The following is an 18,791-nucleotide window of genomic DNA, read 5'->3' as shown; positions in this document are numbered from 1 at the left end:
TTAATTAATGTAATGATATGTATTTATTCATTAGGTTTTTATGTCCTAGTAAGGATAGCAGTTGTTCAGACAGTCAGTAGACAGCTACGAGGCCACTCAGCAACTCATATTCCTTGGCTAAATAAATCATGTGTTAATACCCCCATGCTCTCATCACTATCTGGGTAATATTGTTTTGGGAGCCCAGAATTAGGGCACAGTGGGGAGTACTGGAAAGCCTAATTCTTTAATTTATAAAGACAGATATTTGGGAACCAGTTTGCACAAAATCACATGCAAATTATTTGTCTGTGCATGAAAGCAACATTTACAAATTTAGTTTATACTCTTATCAGAAGTCCATGTTTTGGTCCACTTTTTACACCTTTTAATAAATATGTCAGTTAATTTTCATTCAGTTAATTTTCATACGAGTCTCTCTGTATAAGCGTCAATTGTTTGTTTTTTGTAATTAGTCATACTATTATAAGAGATCCAAACAAAAAGTAAAAATTTTTACATTAGGTTTTATTGTAATCCATGGGTCATAATTACAAAGGTAAATGCATGCGCACATGACTGAGCATCAATCAAGCCTCAAGTCCAATATGAATCCAAAACGCATAATGTGTCATGCAGAATATGGACTGTGTTTAATCCTCTACATTTTCTCACATAAATAACCTACACAGAAAAAAAGTGAAATGAACAAATATTAATGTGAATTATCTTAGAAGGCTCTACACATTTGTTTATCCAACATTACTCTGGTCTTTTGTAATTTTTCTTGCCATATAGAAGTTCTGACACACCATACAAATGCCACACCTTTGTTTATACATTCCCTTTTCCCTTGTTTCAGACAGAAATAAATTATCACCTTCAACAGGCACTCCCAAGAAGAATCAACATGTAAATACTGTAGGTGTGTGTCACTGTGCTATATAATGTCTGTTTTTTAACACACTACATGTACTTATCAAAGCTAGAACCAAAACACTGCCGACATGCATCTGTGCTGACACAGTCTTTCAAACATAAGAGGGTGACAAAGAAGTGAACTGGCTTTTTTTTTCCTATGGTAACTAGCTCCAAATCTGCACACAGCATGCCACACCACAGACCAGTACACCCTCCCCCACACTCCTCCACCTGTCTCGCCATCCCTCCATCATCCCTCCATCCGCCATCAGGCCGCTGACCTCAGTAGGTGAGAGAAGAGGATCACTAGTGGAGGCAGATGTTTGCGAAGCTAAAGTGTCTCATTGCACTATTTCCAATTTTACTTCTCTTGCTCGACAATCTTCGTCTCGTTCATGTACTTGTCAATCAGATGTAGGGGCACTCCGCGTTGCATGAGTTCGAAGAATGTGAATCCTCCTGAGGGACAAGAGGAAAAACTCTCTTTTAAAATTGCTGGGAGGGACATAGGCAGATGTGGAGAGTGAAAAACTGAGAGGAAGAAGGAGGAGGAGACGAGGAAAGCTAAAGAGCAAGAGGCTGAACAAACAGAATGAAGAGGAGTGAGAGAAGAGAAGAAAGGTGGTCAGATTAGCTCATGTACGCAATGCACACTCAGTTTGTAAATCTACATCTGCTCAGGCTTGCAGAACTAGAGGCATAGTTGATTCCACTGAATTACAATGCAGGTCCAACGTCTTTGAAAAATTCCAGATTAATGAAGCATTCACTGCCTTTAGTCATCAGAATCAGAATCTGAAATACTTTATTGATTCCCGAGGGGAAACTCTTTTGTTACAGCTGCTCACTATCACGTCAATGCACACAGGGATAGAAGTGCTAAGCAAATCAAAATATAATACACTATAATACAGGTAAGATAAATTAAGTACAAAGTGGATATAAGTATGAAATTAAAATAAGTGTAAAGTACAAAGTGGATTTACCGGTTGATGATAAGTATGTACGGTATAATACAATGTAATAATATAAGTAATATTATTAATAAGTAATAGTGCATGTACTACCAAGTGTAGCTTATTAAGATTATTATGAGACGGTGGATACTGCACAGCAGTAATAGAAGTATGAATAAATATCAATAAATTAAACTGAAAACAGAGTATATTGCACAGGAGTATTAAACAGAGAATATTGCACAATTATTTCAAGTATTACAGTGATGTTAATGATCCAATGTCCAATTTAATGACTTAGGGTCATATAGACTGATACTTAGAGGGAGGAGTTACAGAGTTTGATGGCCCCAGGCAGGAATGACTTCCTGTGGTGCTCTGTGGTGCAGTGGTTCAGTCTTTCATTGAAGGAATATGCTAATAATATATCCACAATATGCTATCAGTGGACGAAGTATTCAGGTTCTTTATTTAAGTAAATGTATCAATACCACAGTGAAAATTTACGCTGTAAAAAATAGGTTCCAAAATAGTTTTACATTTTGGGAAATACGCTTATTTGCTTTCTATTGTAACTTCCAGGATTATCCTCTGGTTGCCTGGCAACCTGGTGGCAGCAAGACTCAAGGAAGTTACGGCGCTCAGCCAAGAGATAGACTGACATATAATCACTCATAAAACCACAATGTGTTGTTTTTATACTTTGGTTTTTGTATGAATTAAACAAACGAGGTATAACTGATTAGTGAATTTTAGATGTGCTGGTAGGTGGATTTTGTTACCTTTAGACAGAGCCAGGCTAGCTGTTTCCCTCTGTTTCCAGTCATTGCTCTAAGCTAGGCTAACTGGCTGCTGCCTGTAGCTTCATATTTAATGAGCAGATGTGAGAGTGGTATCAATCTTCTCATCTAACTCTAAGCGTACATCCAAAAATGTCGAAATATCCCTTTAATTACAGTACTTCAGTAAATGTACTTACTTTCCACCACTGTAAGCTAATGGATACAACAGGAGCTGTGCTGTCTGTGCATATGTATCTCATTGCTCAGTTCCAAACAGAACATGGAAAATACCTGGTGTTAGTATGTTTTGTTTGGATCCTATACAGTTTTATTTAACAGCAGAAACATATGTAGAAGTCATGTCAACATAGCATAAACTCCAGTCTCCACAGATGCTGCTCTGGATTTCTCAGCAAATGTTAGCAAGTTTGCAAAACGCTTTACTCACCTTATCTGTGGCACAAAATACATGAGAGGTAGTCTTTGAATTCACACCATTTCATACCAACAACTCTGGCAATCAATTAAAATATTCAAAACAGGGTTGTTAAATTCAGCCAGCTAAGCAGAACTGGGGAATAATTTGGCAAAAGTTGTCATGCAAACCTTGTTTTATTAATGCCCGATTTCACATGTTCTTTCTCTGGGTCCTGCTTTCATGGGGAAGAAAAGCTGCTACAGTCCCATCGACTGAGAAAAGTGAGGTTACAAGCTGGCTGAAAGATGCATAATGAATGACATAAGCTTCATATGCCAAAACCATATGAAAGCTTACCTTTTATGAGAACATACATTCACAATTCTTGAGTTTGGACTGGGGGAGAGAGAAGAGAAGAGGGGTTAACAAAATGTTTACATGGAGTTATATGTGTGCACCAGGGAATACTGTTATTACTGAACTCTTTTATATGAGGAGTTAACTGCGTGGCATAAAGGGGACGCTGGAATCTGTGGAGAATAGTTTAAAACACAAAAACATCACAGCTCTATATGTTATACCTGCTGAGGTGTGACTGGTGACAGACTGTGTTGAAGTGGTGTGTTGTGATGATGAACAAGATGACCGGATGGACTGGGCTGGATAGAGTTGCGTGAGAACATGGGGGATAAACCTCTACATGTGGTGGTGATGGAAAAGTGTCACCAGATATTATGTGCACTGCACACAAGTGAACGGATTATTATTATATCATTATTTGTATCTATTTTGAAAATGGCGTCCAGGATCCGGTTGCGCCAGCTGTTCATAAGTTCAAACTTTGCCAAGTTTTAACATAAGTGTTTACTATTGGAGATTGACACCTCACTAAATTAAAACGGGTTTCACCACACAAAGTAGTTCTTCCATAAAGATCAGTTGTTACTAAATGTTTACAGCCAATAACTGCCAGGTGTAACTGCCTGTTAGCTAACTGAGCTAACTGACACAGTTAACGTTAACTTGCTAATATGTTACCCGTTTAGAGTAAAAGACATGATATGAAATATAGTCGACACATCTGACCCAACATTTGATTTGAATGGGAGGATTTTAAATTACATTTCACAAAAACAACACAATATACTCCAAATTACAAAACATTATGCCAACAACATTAGACTAAATTACTTCATCAAGACTGACCTGAGGAACAGGCTGCAGGGAGACAATCTGGTTGCCTGTATGCGTCTCAGCATTAACGGGCATGCGAATTTCCTTATCGCAGAGCTTTAGAGCTAAAAGGCTCCCTGGCAGGATGTGACTTATGCCACCGAGGCTTCTTGTTAATGGACACTTTTTTGCATTTGATTTGATTCGACATTATTTGTATTGTATTATACGTTCAATAAAAGTGTACGCTAGCCTACATTTTGATAAATCTTGTCAAAGTGACTTCCTGTTTTCATAGCTGATAGCATTAGATTGGACAGCTCTACAGATGTTTCCTAGCAACCAATTTACACATTACTAATATCTCTACTAGCTAAGACATTCCTTAAGTTTTAGTGGTGCAACCCGATTTAGTAAATTTCCAGAAACTAACTAATAGTTACTAAGAACTTCAGAAGGACTTTACACACAACCTTAGTAATGAATTTACAAATAGCTGGTGCAACCCAATGGAGATACTTACATGTCCACCACCTATGTAGTCAGCCCTTTGGTAGATGGCAACACACAGTTCAAAAACTACGATACCCCATGGGAGTTGGTTTCCCAAAGTCACCTTTGCTTCTTTACACTCGTTACAGAGTGACAATTTTGATTTAAAAGGATTCACTTGTTAGACTTTTTTAGATAAAGAAGCAAAAACTAGAAAGGCTTTGGAAAACCAGATTTAGATACAGACAGGTACCCAGGGAGGCACGTAGAGCTCACCTCCTGGTCCACACTGACCTTTGACTTCCAGTTTACAGTCCACTTGAGCCTCTCCCAGGTCGTTGATGGCCTTGCAGGAGTACATGCCGCCATCATAGGGACTGGGCTTCCTGATCTCCAGAGTACATACTCCCTGGTTGCTAAACATGCGGTAGCGTGGGTCGTCAATGATGGCCATCTTATTCTTCATCCAGATCACTTTGGGCTGTGGTTAGACAACAGAACGTCAGCAGCACGATGATGTTAATCCAGCAGACAGAGCCGTGAACGTGATATAAGCCCTCATTTTTATTTCTGGAATCCATTTATTCCAAAAGGATACTTCTGGTTTAATACAATTTGGGTCTTCATTTCATAGTTTTGGCCATCATTTCTATCGGTTATGATAACATTGTACTCACCATAGTAATTGCATAGTAATTGCTTGTTTCTTCTTTTAAAACAGAAAAAACATCCACTCTACTATCTACGCTGGATTATGGAGTACCACTGCCACTACACTTAAATCAATGGACACCATTTACCACAGTGCCATTGGATTCATTACTGTCACATTCAGATGATTTATTGCTTATGTCTATTTATTTGGATCCTCATTAGCAAGAGCTACTCTTCCTGGCTTCCTATGTCCCTCATGGATAGGTTAGCTTGCAGACGACTGCTTTGTGTGATTTCTTGTGATGTTGTATACATATAATTTGTTCTCAGGTCTCCCATCATGACCTCAATGAGACTTCCTGAATAAATACATCTTTATTAACCAACTAAAAATGAAGTCAGACGGGCCAAGAAACACGAGCAGTCAGATTGTAAATGAGCCAACTATTTAGCGTATGAGTATGTAAGCCACTTTATTTGGAGTTAAAAATGCCAGTAATCATATCAGATCTCAATCAGACATATTGATTGAGAAACAAGAGTATGGCAGCCTTTTATTGATTATATGACAGGCGTTCCTCTGAACCAGATTGTCTGTGCCTCTGTGTAAATCTTACTTTATCATAGTACATCTTGTCATGCTACAATATAATCAGTCAAATTCCCCATGAAAGCTCTCACCAATAACTCTCAACTGTCACTGTCGTCTAAATGTTTATTTGAACATTTTCTTTTTCCCTCCCTTCCTTTGTTACATCTGGTGCTCTCTACTTCTTTATGTGTTGCTGTTTTACATGTAAATGGTCATTTTTGAAAAATTAAAACAAATAGAACCAGGAAGTCAGTCTGTAAACTGTGATGGATGTTCATAACGATAGTATGGGTCATCATTTTACCGTTCATCTTTCTTGTCTAATTTCTAATTTTTCTAATAAGATTGACTAACCCGGTGTTTGTCAAAAACTGTACAATCATCTAAGTGCTCTTGTTCTTTAGTGAAGTTCCCTGATCTGAGCAGTTAAATAGTTGAATATTATTATTACAAATAGGAATCACGACCAAAACTACAAAAATTTGATCCAAGTTGCAATTAACTGGACCCATCCTTTAAAAGTTGATATAATAATGTCTTTAAATGTTTTTTTGGGCACACTAGGAAGAGAATCAGTGCTATAATACAACATGATCAACTTGTGTATTTACCTGATTATAATCCGTAATCTATACACCACTTGTACTTGTGGTTCTCCCACCTACCCTTGGGTTGGCACGGACACTACAGTTGAGAGTAGCATTGTAGCCAGCGACGGCAAAAGTGTTGATCAGCGGCTGCGTGAACTTTGGCGCCTCCTTGAAGTCGTGGTCGTTGTAATCGTGCATTTTCACCTGCATGCCTGTTGGGGGAAGGGTAAAGGAATGGGGTTGTGCATGATACTGGTGCTGAGCGGTATCATGTGGGGAATTCCCTATGTGATGAGGGAAAGACAGTGTTTTTTGGTTTATCATCGGTTGAATCTACAACACCACTGTTTAAAGGCCTGTCAGCCATATCCCGACCACTTTAGGGTGGAAAAAACATCACTGACAGTACCTTTCAGATAACAGCTGTGGAAAACAATAGTCAGCAAATGAAATAACAACTTTATTGATATTTTTGACATATGATCCATATAATCTGTTCCAGAGTTTAGACTTTGCAAGCATTTTCCCCCATCAGAAATTATTGGTAAGCATTTTAACCAGCACATTCACTTCTTTCCCAGATCTCACGCCTCCACACAATCATTTACTCGCTAATATGAAAGTCAGTCTTACCTTCTTTGACGATGAGGGCGCTTTTTTTGGTTTGGGTAGCAGTTTCGCTTAGGCCACACATGTTCTCTGCAAAGATCCTGAAGAAGTACTCGTTCCCAACCACCAGCTCTGTGATGGTGATACAGGTGCGATGGTAGTGCTCAATGCATGTGTACCACTCCTATAAAGCAGATCAAAACATGTTAATGTAAATATCAAATACACATCATTTGCAGTTTCAGTTGAGTGTGTTTTGTGAAATTGATGTTCTACCATTGTTTTCTTGTCTGCTTTTTGAATGGTGTAGCCTGTTATTGGGGCGTTGCCGTTGTCTTTTGGAAGAGTCCAGACCAGAGCCACATTTCCTCCCCAAACATCTTCAATTGTCACACATTGAGGAGGCCCAGGTAGGTCTGACAATCAGAGAAAAGATCGTGAGCAGTTTAGTCTTATTATTATCATTTCAAGAAGTATTAGTAACGATCATGAAAGTATAATAGCAATTTTTATAAAGACAGTTTTGCTGCAGGATTCACCAAGTTAAATTTAAGATTTTTCACGTCCTTTGTAATACCACATAGAATTCAATATAATACCTATTTCATCATAGCGGCCAAAGTATTAAATTATGATGGAAAACCAGTAGTGACAATATGTCCTTCCCAGCAGTGTATAACAATAATTCCTAATAATATAATCAATCAAATTAAAGTGACCTGGACTTGGTTAAGCAACATAAAATGGATGGATGGATGGATGGATTAACCACTTAAAAATGATTAAATGATTTAGTTCATTCAAGTTTTTGAATGAACTAAATGAGATGATGAGCTTCCTAGCTACTGTAGCTAACAGTAGTGACAGTGTTTGCTACAGGTCTGATGGTGCTGACTGAAACTCCACAAAAAAGGATTTAACAGCTTCCTGCAGCACAATCAACTGTCTCAACAATTCCACTTTTAGTTTACATGTGTTTAACATCTCTCAACAGCCTGCAATCACATTCAAAAACATTTTATAACTAACATTACTGTCTACAGCAGGCAAGAGAAAATATTTAATGACTTTTGTAAACTAAATTCAAGACTTTTTAAAACCTTAAAACTTTTTTGAGAAAACTAAATTAAATGCTGTTTAAGACTTTAAGATTCTTTCCTCAGATACCCTGTAAGAGCAGGACCCATTCACTCACCTACAATTTGTATGTCAATAATGGCTGTGTCCACATGGTTTTCAACCTGCACAGTCATGTCATACTTTCCAGAGTGGCTGCGTTCTGCTTTACGGATGAAGATGATGCTGTCACAGTCTGTGTTGCGGATGCTGACATGTGTAGGCTCTATGGGCTTGCCCTCCTTCAGCCAGGTGACCTTCGGCCTGGGTTTGCCCTGCAGACATCACACGGAGTTTATCAATCTGCTCAGAGATGCAGTGAATATTGATTGATCGGGAGATGGCTTTACCATAAATGGCACTACAAGGTTCACTGCTTCACCAACTCTGCGAGTGTATGTCTGCTTCAAGTGTCGGGGGACGCGGATCTTGGGTGGTTCTGAGGAGGAGATAGACCAGAAGGGGTATGATTGAGGAATGATTCTAGATATCTTTTTTAGTCAATATCGATGTTTGTTTCAAACTTTTCCTCCAAAACAATCAACTTTTAAGCCACAGCAGATAAGTTCACATTCAAATTTATTTGTTGAGCACAATTCATAGAAAAGCAGTTCAAACAGAAGAAAATATAGTAAAAAAGAAAGAAAATACAGTGAAAAAAATCTCCACAGCAGTTTTCAGAGCTTACCAATAACCTCTTTGACCAGGACAGAGTGCTGAATGGTCCGGGGAGCGCTGGCTCCGGCAGCGTTGATGGCTTTCACTCGAACTAAGATTTTAGACCCTGGAGTCAGCCCGGTGATGGTGTACTTGGTCTTCTCTGTCATCTCCTTGTTGGATACTACCCAGTCATTAGCTGTAGGGAAAAACAGTCCAGTTACAGCCTTCACTGATTGTTCTTCTGTTTAAATTTCAATTTCTGTTTCATGTCTACCTTTGCTCCAAATTCTGTATTTGTGGGCTATGACAAACATGTACAAACAACTTAAGACCCCTACAGGCTGTGCAACAGTAGCGATCTTACAGGTAGGTCTAATAAAATCTTGGTCACAATCTGTGTCAGTATGATATCAACTTTGAGGCATGTCAGATTGTGCAATGATCTAACACTTTTGCCTTCAGACATGGTCACACCACATACAAACTAGTTCGCTTCGAGCATACCCATGCATTCAATCTTAAATTTCTGACACAGTTACAATTTAAACACAGGCTATGTTTGGGTGCGAAAGCTCTAAATTGGTTGTTAGTGGACATGGGTCTCAGTGTGATGTAAGACCAGTAGTTCAGATTGACAACCAAAGATTTCACCACATTTCTCTCTTTGGAACAGCCCAAAATCACACAGTCTGTAGGGTCCTTTAGAAGATCTGAGGTTGTCTCACTTCCTTCTATGCAGTACTCCACTAAGTATCCGTCAAGACCGGCAGCTCCGATGGTTTCAGGAGGACGCCACTTTACGGTCACTGTGGTGTCAGTGACATCGTCCACAACCAGCATGGTGGGCTCACTGGTCACAGCTAAGTGGAGATAAAGGTTTAAAAAATCAGAAGTCATAGTAAGCACTGCTCATTTGTCTTCCAACAATGGATATGAACAAGACTGGAAATCATCCATTTTGGCAACTCATGAACACGTGAGCAAGGCGCCTCTCTCTCTGGCTGGTATGCTATCATTCTCCATGTCAGATCTCATTAGTCTCTGCTCTTGCTTTCTATTCTTGTATTCTGAATCATATATAACTCCTACTGAACCCTCTGACAGACCTGATCTGCTAAACCTCTAATCCACAGTTAATTTGGCAGCCATTATAAAGACATATTTCATATCTTGTAAAGCTCCTGCGTGTCCAGTGGAGGTCACAGTCAGAATGCTTGGGATGGTGGGGTATGGGAACAGCTGTGTCGCCGGGGTACCAAGGGCAGATCACACATGCACTTTCACAGGCCCATTCTTTGAAATTTCCTCCATTATTATGAAACGGTTGTTAGATAAACTGAAGTCTTGTGTAATGCTTTCCTGATCAGATGGCAGTAACAGCTTAAAGGCCAGTGTTTAGATGGGTAAGTGGATATTCATGAAAACATTTGGGCTACTCACCGAGGGGAACAAAGGCTTTGGATGGTTCACTGGGCTTGGACGCACCAATGGCATTGACTGCAAAGATCCGCACTTCATATGGCACTCCTTCAATCATCTTCTTGGGTTCGAATGATGTTTCTTTGATCAGGTCAAAGTTCAGTCTCATCCATCTGGAGCTCTGTTTCTTTTTTCTCTCAATGAAGTAGCCTTTAGAGGACGGTCAGAAAGCTTGTCATTTAATACCAACACATACATTTAAGATGTGGTATTAAGTAAGATGCGATGTTTACCTAATATTGGTGAACTTCCATCATATTTTGGTGGTTCCCATGTCATAGAGCACCAGTCACCACCCACCACTGGGACCAAGGGAGCCTCTGGAGGGTCAGGGATGTCTGCAGACAACACAAGGCCATATTAAGGATTCAAGAAACAAATTTGCAATTCTTCACATGGTCTTTTGATTGAAGTGTTTTGTGATCACTTACCTACAACCTTGATTTTGACACTGGCTGTGGCTTCACCAGCCTCATTCTGCAGGACTATCTTGTAGTTGCCTGTGTCTTCCCTCTCTGTGACGTCAATTGTCAGGCTGGTCTGGTCACCGTATGTTTCAGCTCGGACACGATTGCCCGACTCAAGAATCACCTAAGACAAGACAGAACAAATTATATGTAACGCCGGGGACACATAGGAGGTGGAAGCGTCTCGAAGAGCCACGCTAGGTCATTTCTCCTGCGAGCAGTAGCCTGGCTGTTCACACCAGAAGCGCATTTTCCCACACCACTCAGCAAGCGAGTCTGCTCCTCTGCTCTTTTCCAATAACTATAAAGAGCTGATCTTTATAATAACTTCATAAATTTATAACACAAAGCTTTTTATGTGTTTCTGTGGGGCGTTGCTTACAATGAAGTTAAAAGGATCGCCTTTTGTGATGATCTGGGGGGAGGGGCATGGCCTGTGTGTGTGTCTGCTCGTCTCTTGCTCTCTGTTTCCGCGGCTGAAAATAGTCCCCAACAAATGCACTGTTTGCTCCTGTTTGTGTAATGTTTGATAAAACCTACAGTGCCCAGCTGTTTTAGGAAATTATTTAGCCTTCCATAGGAACCTATGGGCTTGGGCCTGAGTGCCAGAGACAATATAGGGAAGTCGGGAAGTACTTTCTTTCTGGGATTTGTTGACAGTAAAAAAAAAAGAAGAAGAAAATAATACCAGCCTTATACTTTAAAATAGTTTAAGACTAAGAAGACTGATGCTCACCCTTTCTCCCTTCATCCACACCACCCTGGGTGCTGGTTCTCCACTGATGGGGATCTCCAAGCGAAGTTTGTTTCCTGCCACAATTGTCACCGTGTTGTCTGGGAAGTTCAAGCTATCCAAGTGCACCCTTGGTGGGTCTGCAGAAAATGAAATCATCAACATCATAAAATATATAAAATTTTGGTGTTTTTTCAGCATAATGTCAAGATATAAAGTTCTCCAGTCCAATGAAGCATGGGTGGTGTACCAATAATGTGAAGTTTGGCGGAGAGGCTCTGTGAATATCCCTCAGGTACAAAAGTGTAATCTCCTGCATCATGAAGGGAGCCGGTTGCAATTTCAAGACGATGGACCCTGGAAAAGCAAAATTATCTTAGTTAGTATTTGTGTGAAATTAGTTTTGATTGAACAGAGCTTAAGAGAGATTACATACTTATTTCTATGTATGATATTGATGCGGTCATTAGGCTGGATCAGCTGTCCATTCCTGTACCAACGACCTGGGACATTGCCTGGGTAAATCTCACAGTGCAGCTTGATAGGTTGACCCAGCATCACCGTCATATCCTGCAGGTCCTGGTACACCTTCAATGGTTTCACTAATTGCAAGTATGAGAAGGGTATAGAACAGAATTGAGCAAATTATTAATACTGATTCCTTTGAAAAGCATGCAAACAAACAGAAATTATGAAAAAGGTCGGGATGCTACATACAGTCAACCTGTACGTGAGCCTCAGATGTGCCACCAGTGGCCATGATGGAGTATGTCCCAGTGTCCTCCCTGGAGGCATCATCAATCACTAAGAAGTGTTTGGTTCCTTCACACTTAACTCGGTATCTGGAGCGCACTCCTGTTGGAACCTCAACGCCGTTCTTCATCCTGAAGGAGGAAGAATAATTTGAAAGAGTCACATACACTAAATGAGCAGCAAACAACTTACAAGAGCTAAATGTAGAATGTATCATTGTTGCATTAACAGTGTTAAATTAAGTGTTACCTTGTTACATTAATTCCTGTCAAGATCTATTGCAAAGCTTTATCTTATGGGTTCATTATTTCCAAATAATTTCATGAAGGTTACCTTGAAAGAACAATTTAATTTGGTACTAATTCACAGATTCCTGAGACATTTATCAGAGTTTAATGAGTTGTGTTGAGTTTATAACCAGTTGTTGATTTCCAGAGGGATTTCCTTGAAAGAACATCCCCATTTAAGCCCAAGTAAATATTGATTTATTATTGGAAACTTTATTCTTCATTTATGTTGAATTGTATGCTTGCCTGTAGTCAAAGTTTATATTTATTTTATGTGCGGTTGACCTGCAGTGCACTGACTAAAAGATGAATTAATTAATTAACAGGAACAATGCCTCAATTTGACCTATTATGAGCACCAAATTACAAATTTCTTTCCAGGAAACTTCCTAGGAAATTCTTTTGAACTTTGGAGCTTTTATCTCAGTCTGATGGCATTGTTAGCGCTAATGTTCTTTCAAATTAAGACTACATAACCCACAATCTCAATGCATTTGAGTCATAAAGCAAACTGTGACACATGACTTGGTGACACGCAGTAAAAAATGCATTTTCCAAGCTGAAAGAGGCTTCTAATCCTTACAGCAACTTATTGAAAAAGTTATTGAAAATATGTAACATCGAACCTTTAAATGCTTTCTTACCATTTGACTTGAGCACCTTCCTCTGACACCTCGCACTCCAGCTCAATCCTCTCATTCACTGTGGTCTTCACAGGCTCAATACCTTTAACTATCTTAACTGGCAACTCTATAAGACAAGAGAGGAAGAAGAAACTGAACAACACTAACAAATCTGCAACATATCTGGCCATATACAGTTGTTTATAGGTTAAATAAAGGTGAATAGTTAATGGTAATACCTTTGACAAACAGCTCTGTGGCGCATTTCTCGTCTCCTGCAGCTACAGAATAAGCTGCGTCATCGTTCATGGTGCAGTTGTTGATGACCATAATCCTTTGTGTGCCCTTATGCTCAAAAATATACCTAAATAGGAGGTCCATTAGTCACATCACTGGTCACCTACACTATGTATGAGTCAATATACAGTAGTCCTAAGATAGGAATGGATATTATTCCAAGATATTAAGTAAAAGAAAGACAAAGTTATCACAAAAATTGTTGGTTACAGAAACCAAAAAGTATCCTTAAAATCAAAATGTACAGTTGACAAAATAAAGAATTGCAACATCATTATTAAACTCAACATGCATCAAGTGCACTTCACAAACCCAAGGGTCAGGCTAGACAGAGGGGGCGGGATCACACCACAACTCTGACATGGAGAAGTGAGAATAGACTGGACGAATGAACTTACTTCCTTTGACTTAAGGTCAGCAGTGGAGCCAGAATGGGGCCGGAGCACAGGGAGTGATTATGGCAGACAGGAAAGAGCACCATGATATGACAGACAGATAAACAGACAGACAAAGACAGAGAGACATCATGCCTGGAGGGGTATATGTAGTCGGCAACAGTGTCAAAAGAGAGAAAAGTGTTTTATAGTGAAGTCTTCGGAACAGGGAGCCCTGGAGAAAATGCCACATGAGACCAAAACCAGAAAATTGCAATAACCTCCCAGATGGCTTTAACTTTGCATAGCTTTGAACAGAAGTTTCAGCTAATGTACGAAAGATTAGGCATAGTGTTTATCTAGTTTACAACAAGTCTGTAATCCTAATATCTATTCTAGCATTCTACAAACGAATTAATTGTTGAATCTCAATTTTGGAATTACTATAATATATACACTGCAGAATACAGATGATGCTATTTACGAGGCACCCTATTTTTTAGCTGTAATCAGCACAGAGTGATATGCTACCATATTATGAGATATACATTTTAAACATTTGTTTACTTTTTAGCCCTTTTTTTGGTCTCCACCAACTCCTGAGGGGAAATATCTGGCTCTTTAGCTGCTAAAAGCTCCTCTATGTTCACCAGCTAGTCACTAAATTTGTCTGTCTGCTGTTTGCTGCTGAGCAGGTAGTGTGAAGTGGGTTTATTTGAGTTTTTTCACTAAAACGAAGCTGATGAGAACGGTGAGACTGAACCATAACAGTAAAGTTGTGGGCCGTAAAACCAAAACATTGAGCTGCAAGATGCTAAAATGCTCTATAGAGTTGAGGGGAGCTGCAGAGTTGGGTGATGAGTCTCTGTGGATTCGTCACAAATAGTGACTTTTGTATTACTCCTGATTCACTGTCAATATTAAAATATCAGTTACAGCAGCTTTAAAATTTTAGCTTTTTTTAAAATATATTCCTTTTTAAAGGGATATATAACATTATTTTTCCTTGACAAAAGTCAAGAATGTTTCTGTTGTTGTCACTCACTCTGTCTAGTATGTTACACCCAAGTCTTACAAAATACTTGCAAAACACATAAAACCATTACTTATATCCTTCCAGCCATTGTAGATTTGAAAAACAAAATCATGATACCTACATAATAATAGGATTGTTGTTGTTAAGGTTACAGTGGTAATCGGTTGTTAAAGTACATGATCTTTATCTTTATTTAATATGTGATTTAACATCTATTAAATTTGTTCCAAAGCCAGACTTGGTTAAAGACCTGTGAAGGAGGTACCACCTTTTTCCTGTATAGAGGAGGACATATAGAGTAGTTAATGGCAATTAAAGACAACAGTTGACATCATACACCGCATTTACACCCAAATGTAGCTCTGGGGCCTTTGTTCCTACTATGTGTGTGAGAGACTGTGTGGAAACTGTTTAGAGCCACATTAGAGTCGAGAGAATGTTATTTGTTCACTGGCAATGGTTCACAGTAGAGTGGGCTGGACTAGCTGCACACCAGGAAGGCCGCAGTGTAAAAGTGTGACGGTGATATACGGTTACACTAGAAATACAGTCTTATTAAGCAACTTTCTATGGGGGTATTTGTTAAAATATAGGTCATATGATATGCTTTTGAGCTTAAGTAAATTAGTGAAAAGAGGACAAAGACTGAATGAATCTGTGTGGTGTAAAACATGTGAACCATTGTGCTTCTGAGTGGTGACAAAATGAAAACACATAAAACCAGAAAACTGGTAAAGAAGGGCGATGGCACAAATGAAATGCATTATTTTAAGAATGTGTTTCATTTGTGCAGTGTTGAAGGGAAGAAGACAGAAAAGATAGACTGAAGAAAATGTTGTTCCATACTTGGGACTGGGTCTGATTTCCTGTCCGTTCTTGTACCACTTCAGCTCAACCGTGGGATCGGCCAGGTCGACCACCAGGCGGATCTTTCCACCTTTATCTGCCTGATATGCTGGTTCCAGTTTCTTTGCAAAAGCTTTGAAAAGACAAGACCAACACCAAGATTGAGATTCCCTTTTGACCAGACTGATAATCAACTGTTGAGTATTGCCAAAATGCAACTTTACCAAAGGAGCACATACAGAATTTGTTAAACGGAGACTTACCTTCGCTTTTCTTCTCCTCTTTTGGGATCTTCTTCATCCTCCGCAGCAGACCCCTCAGATCTGTGATACCATACATAAAGGCAATCTTCTCGTACTGATCTGGTCGGGCGTTCTTCAGGATCTCCCACACATCGACCTCTGGGGTCTCATCCTGCTGTTTCGGCTCCCTAGTGGTGCCGGATATGAGGGAACGATGTGAGGGTAGGAGTCATAGGCTGGTGTTTGCAACGTGTCGTGAGGAACTACTCATTAACCTCTAGAATAGGGGACTTTCCTAAGTCACTGGTAGGATTAGGGGATCCCCCTTAAGCTTTACAATCACTTTTTATTTGTTTATTTCAATATTTTATTTGGCATTTTGCTTTATGTTGACAGTACAGTAGAGAGACAGGAAAGGCAGGGGGAGAGAGGGACATGCAGCAAAGGGCATGGGCCGGACTTGAACCTGGGCCACTGTGGTAAGGACTCAGCCTTGATAGTGGTACGTGCTCTCCCAGGTGAGCTACTGGGCACCCAATCACTGTTTATTTTACTAGGTTAATGTTTTCCTTGGTTCCTGCCCTGCCAGTTTTGGTTTTCATATCCTATTTCCTTGCAGAGCGTTCCTCAGGACATGTCACACAAAGGGATGGGCATGGTGAGCTGTCTACCAGCTCTGGAGTCAAATGTTAACTGTACATGAGTAGAAGCACTATTAACACAAACCACAGAGATGTAAATTTGCTTAGAAGTTGTAAAGGGTTAATTGTGTCTGCACGTTATTTTTTAATGTGTCAAATCCCCAAGGATTTAATCGGAAGTTCCTTGACAGCTAAAGTAAAGTAGTCTGAATAGATCTTTTTTGATTAAAAAAAGGGGGAATGAAATGCCATGAAGTTATTACAAAAAATAAACGGGGACCATTGAGGCACAATCCATCCTCTAAAAAGGAACCTTCTCTTTTAATTCATTTTAACACTTTTAGGAGAGCTAAAAAAAACCTGCATAGTATTCAACAAATTAGATTTTTTTGGTTGATCATCCCACAAACTCTTGTGTAGGTCTTGTGTGTGCAAGATAGTTCGGTGACAATAATTTACAAACTTAACTGGAAAATAATATCTTGAAGCTATCAGGATGTCACCTATCACACAGTTTGTGCTCCTGTTATAAAAATATACATTTACATTTACCTTTATAAGTATAAAAATGTCCTCTGCATTTAACCATTGCCAACTATTATCTCCCGGGGACTAGCTATCGTTCTGTGGGAGGAAACCAGAGTTCCCAGAGGGACAAGCACTGCCAAAATTTTAGATTTTTAAAGATCTTCATCAAGCTGAGTCTCATTGTTATAATATTCTAACATTTAGGGTTGCCATTAAATCCACAATAATGGTTGTAAAATGGCTTTTTAAGGTTTCTTTCATGCATTGATTGATGAAGGGGAAACTTTAAAGGGGAGCTGAATTAAGGAGAAAATGTGGGTTGGGTTCTTTTAGTTTTGGACACTACAAGACTTGAGAGTAGATTTGGGAGATGAAACAAGGTTTTTATTTATTTATTTATTTATTTATGTTGTAAGATTAAAATAGTTCACAAGAGGAGACACAGATCAATAAAGGAGTTCTTTTCCTATCTTGTGATAAAAATGCTGTGTCATTGCAACGCTTTTGTGAAATAACATGTTGAAATGCAGCATGCAGGGATTTAGGGGAAACCTGCAACAGAAAAAAAAGATTTTTCATCTTTTCATTTTCACTTTCATATTCCTCTAATGAACTGGCCCATCCCTTTGTTTGTTGTTGGTTTGAGTGATCACTTCAGAGATGCTCCGACACTGTTAGATAATGAAAGTGTCAGTGTTAGATTTGTGAGATCCAAGTTAATAAACATGTCGCCCTGGACATGAGTGTATCCATTAGTTTATATAAAGAACATTCAGTCAGCCCTTTCTAGACATTTTTAGACAAAATGTCTGAAAGGTTGGAGGTGAATAGTGTAAAATATTATTCCATTCTATGTTTGTATTTCTCATCTGTTTATTTTCAGGCAATTATGAAGAAAGCTGAAATAAACATGGTGGTTTTTGCCTTATATTTCTAGGTTGAAATAAAACGACAATGTAGCGATAACACTATTTTACCGCATCATTTCTCCATGGCCCACTAGCACATCATTAATGATCCAAAATGGTGCACTCTGCCTCATAAAGGTGGCGATTGACTTCACCGGCTTGATAAAGAGCTGTCACCTGAGTTTTTATGATGCAAGGTCCATTTCCATCATTAATGACTGCTGACAGAGCGGTTAGGAATGGTGCCTTCAAATGAAGTGTTACCGTACTACAGTAGGCCAACACTCTTGCTCGTCCAATTCCTAGAGCTACATACCATGCTGGGGACTCTACAGGATTACAGTACTCACCCGCAGTAAGGTCTAATCGTTTTAAAACTTATGGGTTTCTCTCTACTAACCTTTGATTTCTGAATATGTAGGGGAGAAGAAGAGACAAGCCCACAATAAATGTGTAATTTTGCTGGTGAACAACTAGGACTACGTGTACTCACAGAATCATCACGTTTTTAAGTTTTCTTTAGTATCAAAGTAATTCAATGAGAGTTGTCTGTGCATTCATGGCTACATTGCAAACAGGAACTGCGAACAGCTAATTCAGCATACTTTTAATGGTGCCAATTTGCTAAAATGTAA

At 39.2% G+C, this 18,791-nt stretch overlaps 1 protein-coding gene across 16 annotated transcripts in view; it reads right to left on the bottom strand.

The window, feature by feature from the left end:
* Positions 1–486: 486 nt before the first annotated feature.
* The window catches only part of mybpc1 (myosin binding protein C1), a 33,764-nt gene continuing 15,459 nt past the window's right edge, over positions 487–18,791 (bottom strand). For 10 of the 16 annotated variants that reach the window (XM_044186594.1, XM_044186598.1, XM_044186599.1 and 7 more), the window contains 22 exons: positions 18,557–18,565; positions 16,101–16,267; positions 15,838–15,970; positions 13,980–13,988; positions 13,524–13,648; positions 13,306–13,411; positions 12,339–12,505; positions 12,058–12,223; positions 11,872–11,978; positions 11,625–11,761; positions 10,853–11,012; positions 10,655–10,759; positions 10,383–10,571; positions 9,668–9,802; positions 8,971–9,138; positions 8,633–8,721; positions 8,362–8,557; positions 7,443–7,582; positions 7,191–7,350; positions 6,633–6,769; positions 5,016–5,202; positions 487–1,359 (listed from right to left, as the gene is read on the bottom strand). In XM_044186594.1, coding sequence (XP_044042529.1) covers positions 1,262–1,359; positions 5,016–5,202; positions 6,633–6,769; positions 7,191–7,350; positions 7,443–7,582; positions 8,362–8,557; positions 8,633–8,721; positions 8,971–9,138; positions 9,668–9,802; positions 10,383–10,571; positions 10,655–10,759; positions 10,853–11,012; positions 11,625–11,761; positions 11,872–11,978; positions 12,058–12,223; positions 12,339–12,505; positions 13,306–13,411; positions 13,524–13,648; positions 13,980–13,988; positions 15,838–15,970; positions 16,101–16,267; positions 18,557–18,565 — 2,890 coding nt within the window. In that variant the 3' untranslated portion in view covers positions 487–1,261. Of the gene's footprint in view, positions 1,360–3,413; positions 3,453–5,015; positions 5,203–6,578; positions 6,770–7,190; positions 7,351–7,442; positions 7,583–8,361; positions 8,558–8,632; positions 8,722–8,970; positions 9,139–9,667; positions 9,803–10,382; positions 10,572–10,654; positions 10,760–10,852; positions 11,013–11,624; positions 11,762–11,871; positions 11,979–12,057; positions 12,224–12,338; positions 12,506–13,305; positions 13,412–13,523; positions 13,649–13,979; positions 13,989–15,837; positions 15,971–16,100; positions 16,268–18,556; positions 18,566–18,791 lie in introns of those variants that run through there. The other 6 variants (XM_044186595.1, XM_044186609.1, XM_044186601.1 and 3 more) reach the window with 5 other exon arrangements.

This window comes from Siniperca chuatsi, linkage group LG23, assembly GCF_020085105.1.
Source record: "Siniperca chuatsi isolate FFG_IHB_CAS linkage group LG23, ASM2008510v1, whole genome shotgun sequence".
NCBI lineage: Eukaryota > Metazoa > Chordata > Actinopteri > Centrarchiformes > Sinipercidae > Siniperca > Siniperca chuatsi.
Note: the sequence above shows the minus strand (reverse complement) of the source record. Positions and strands in the feature narration are given on the sequence as shown.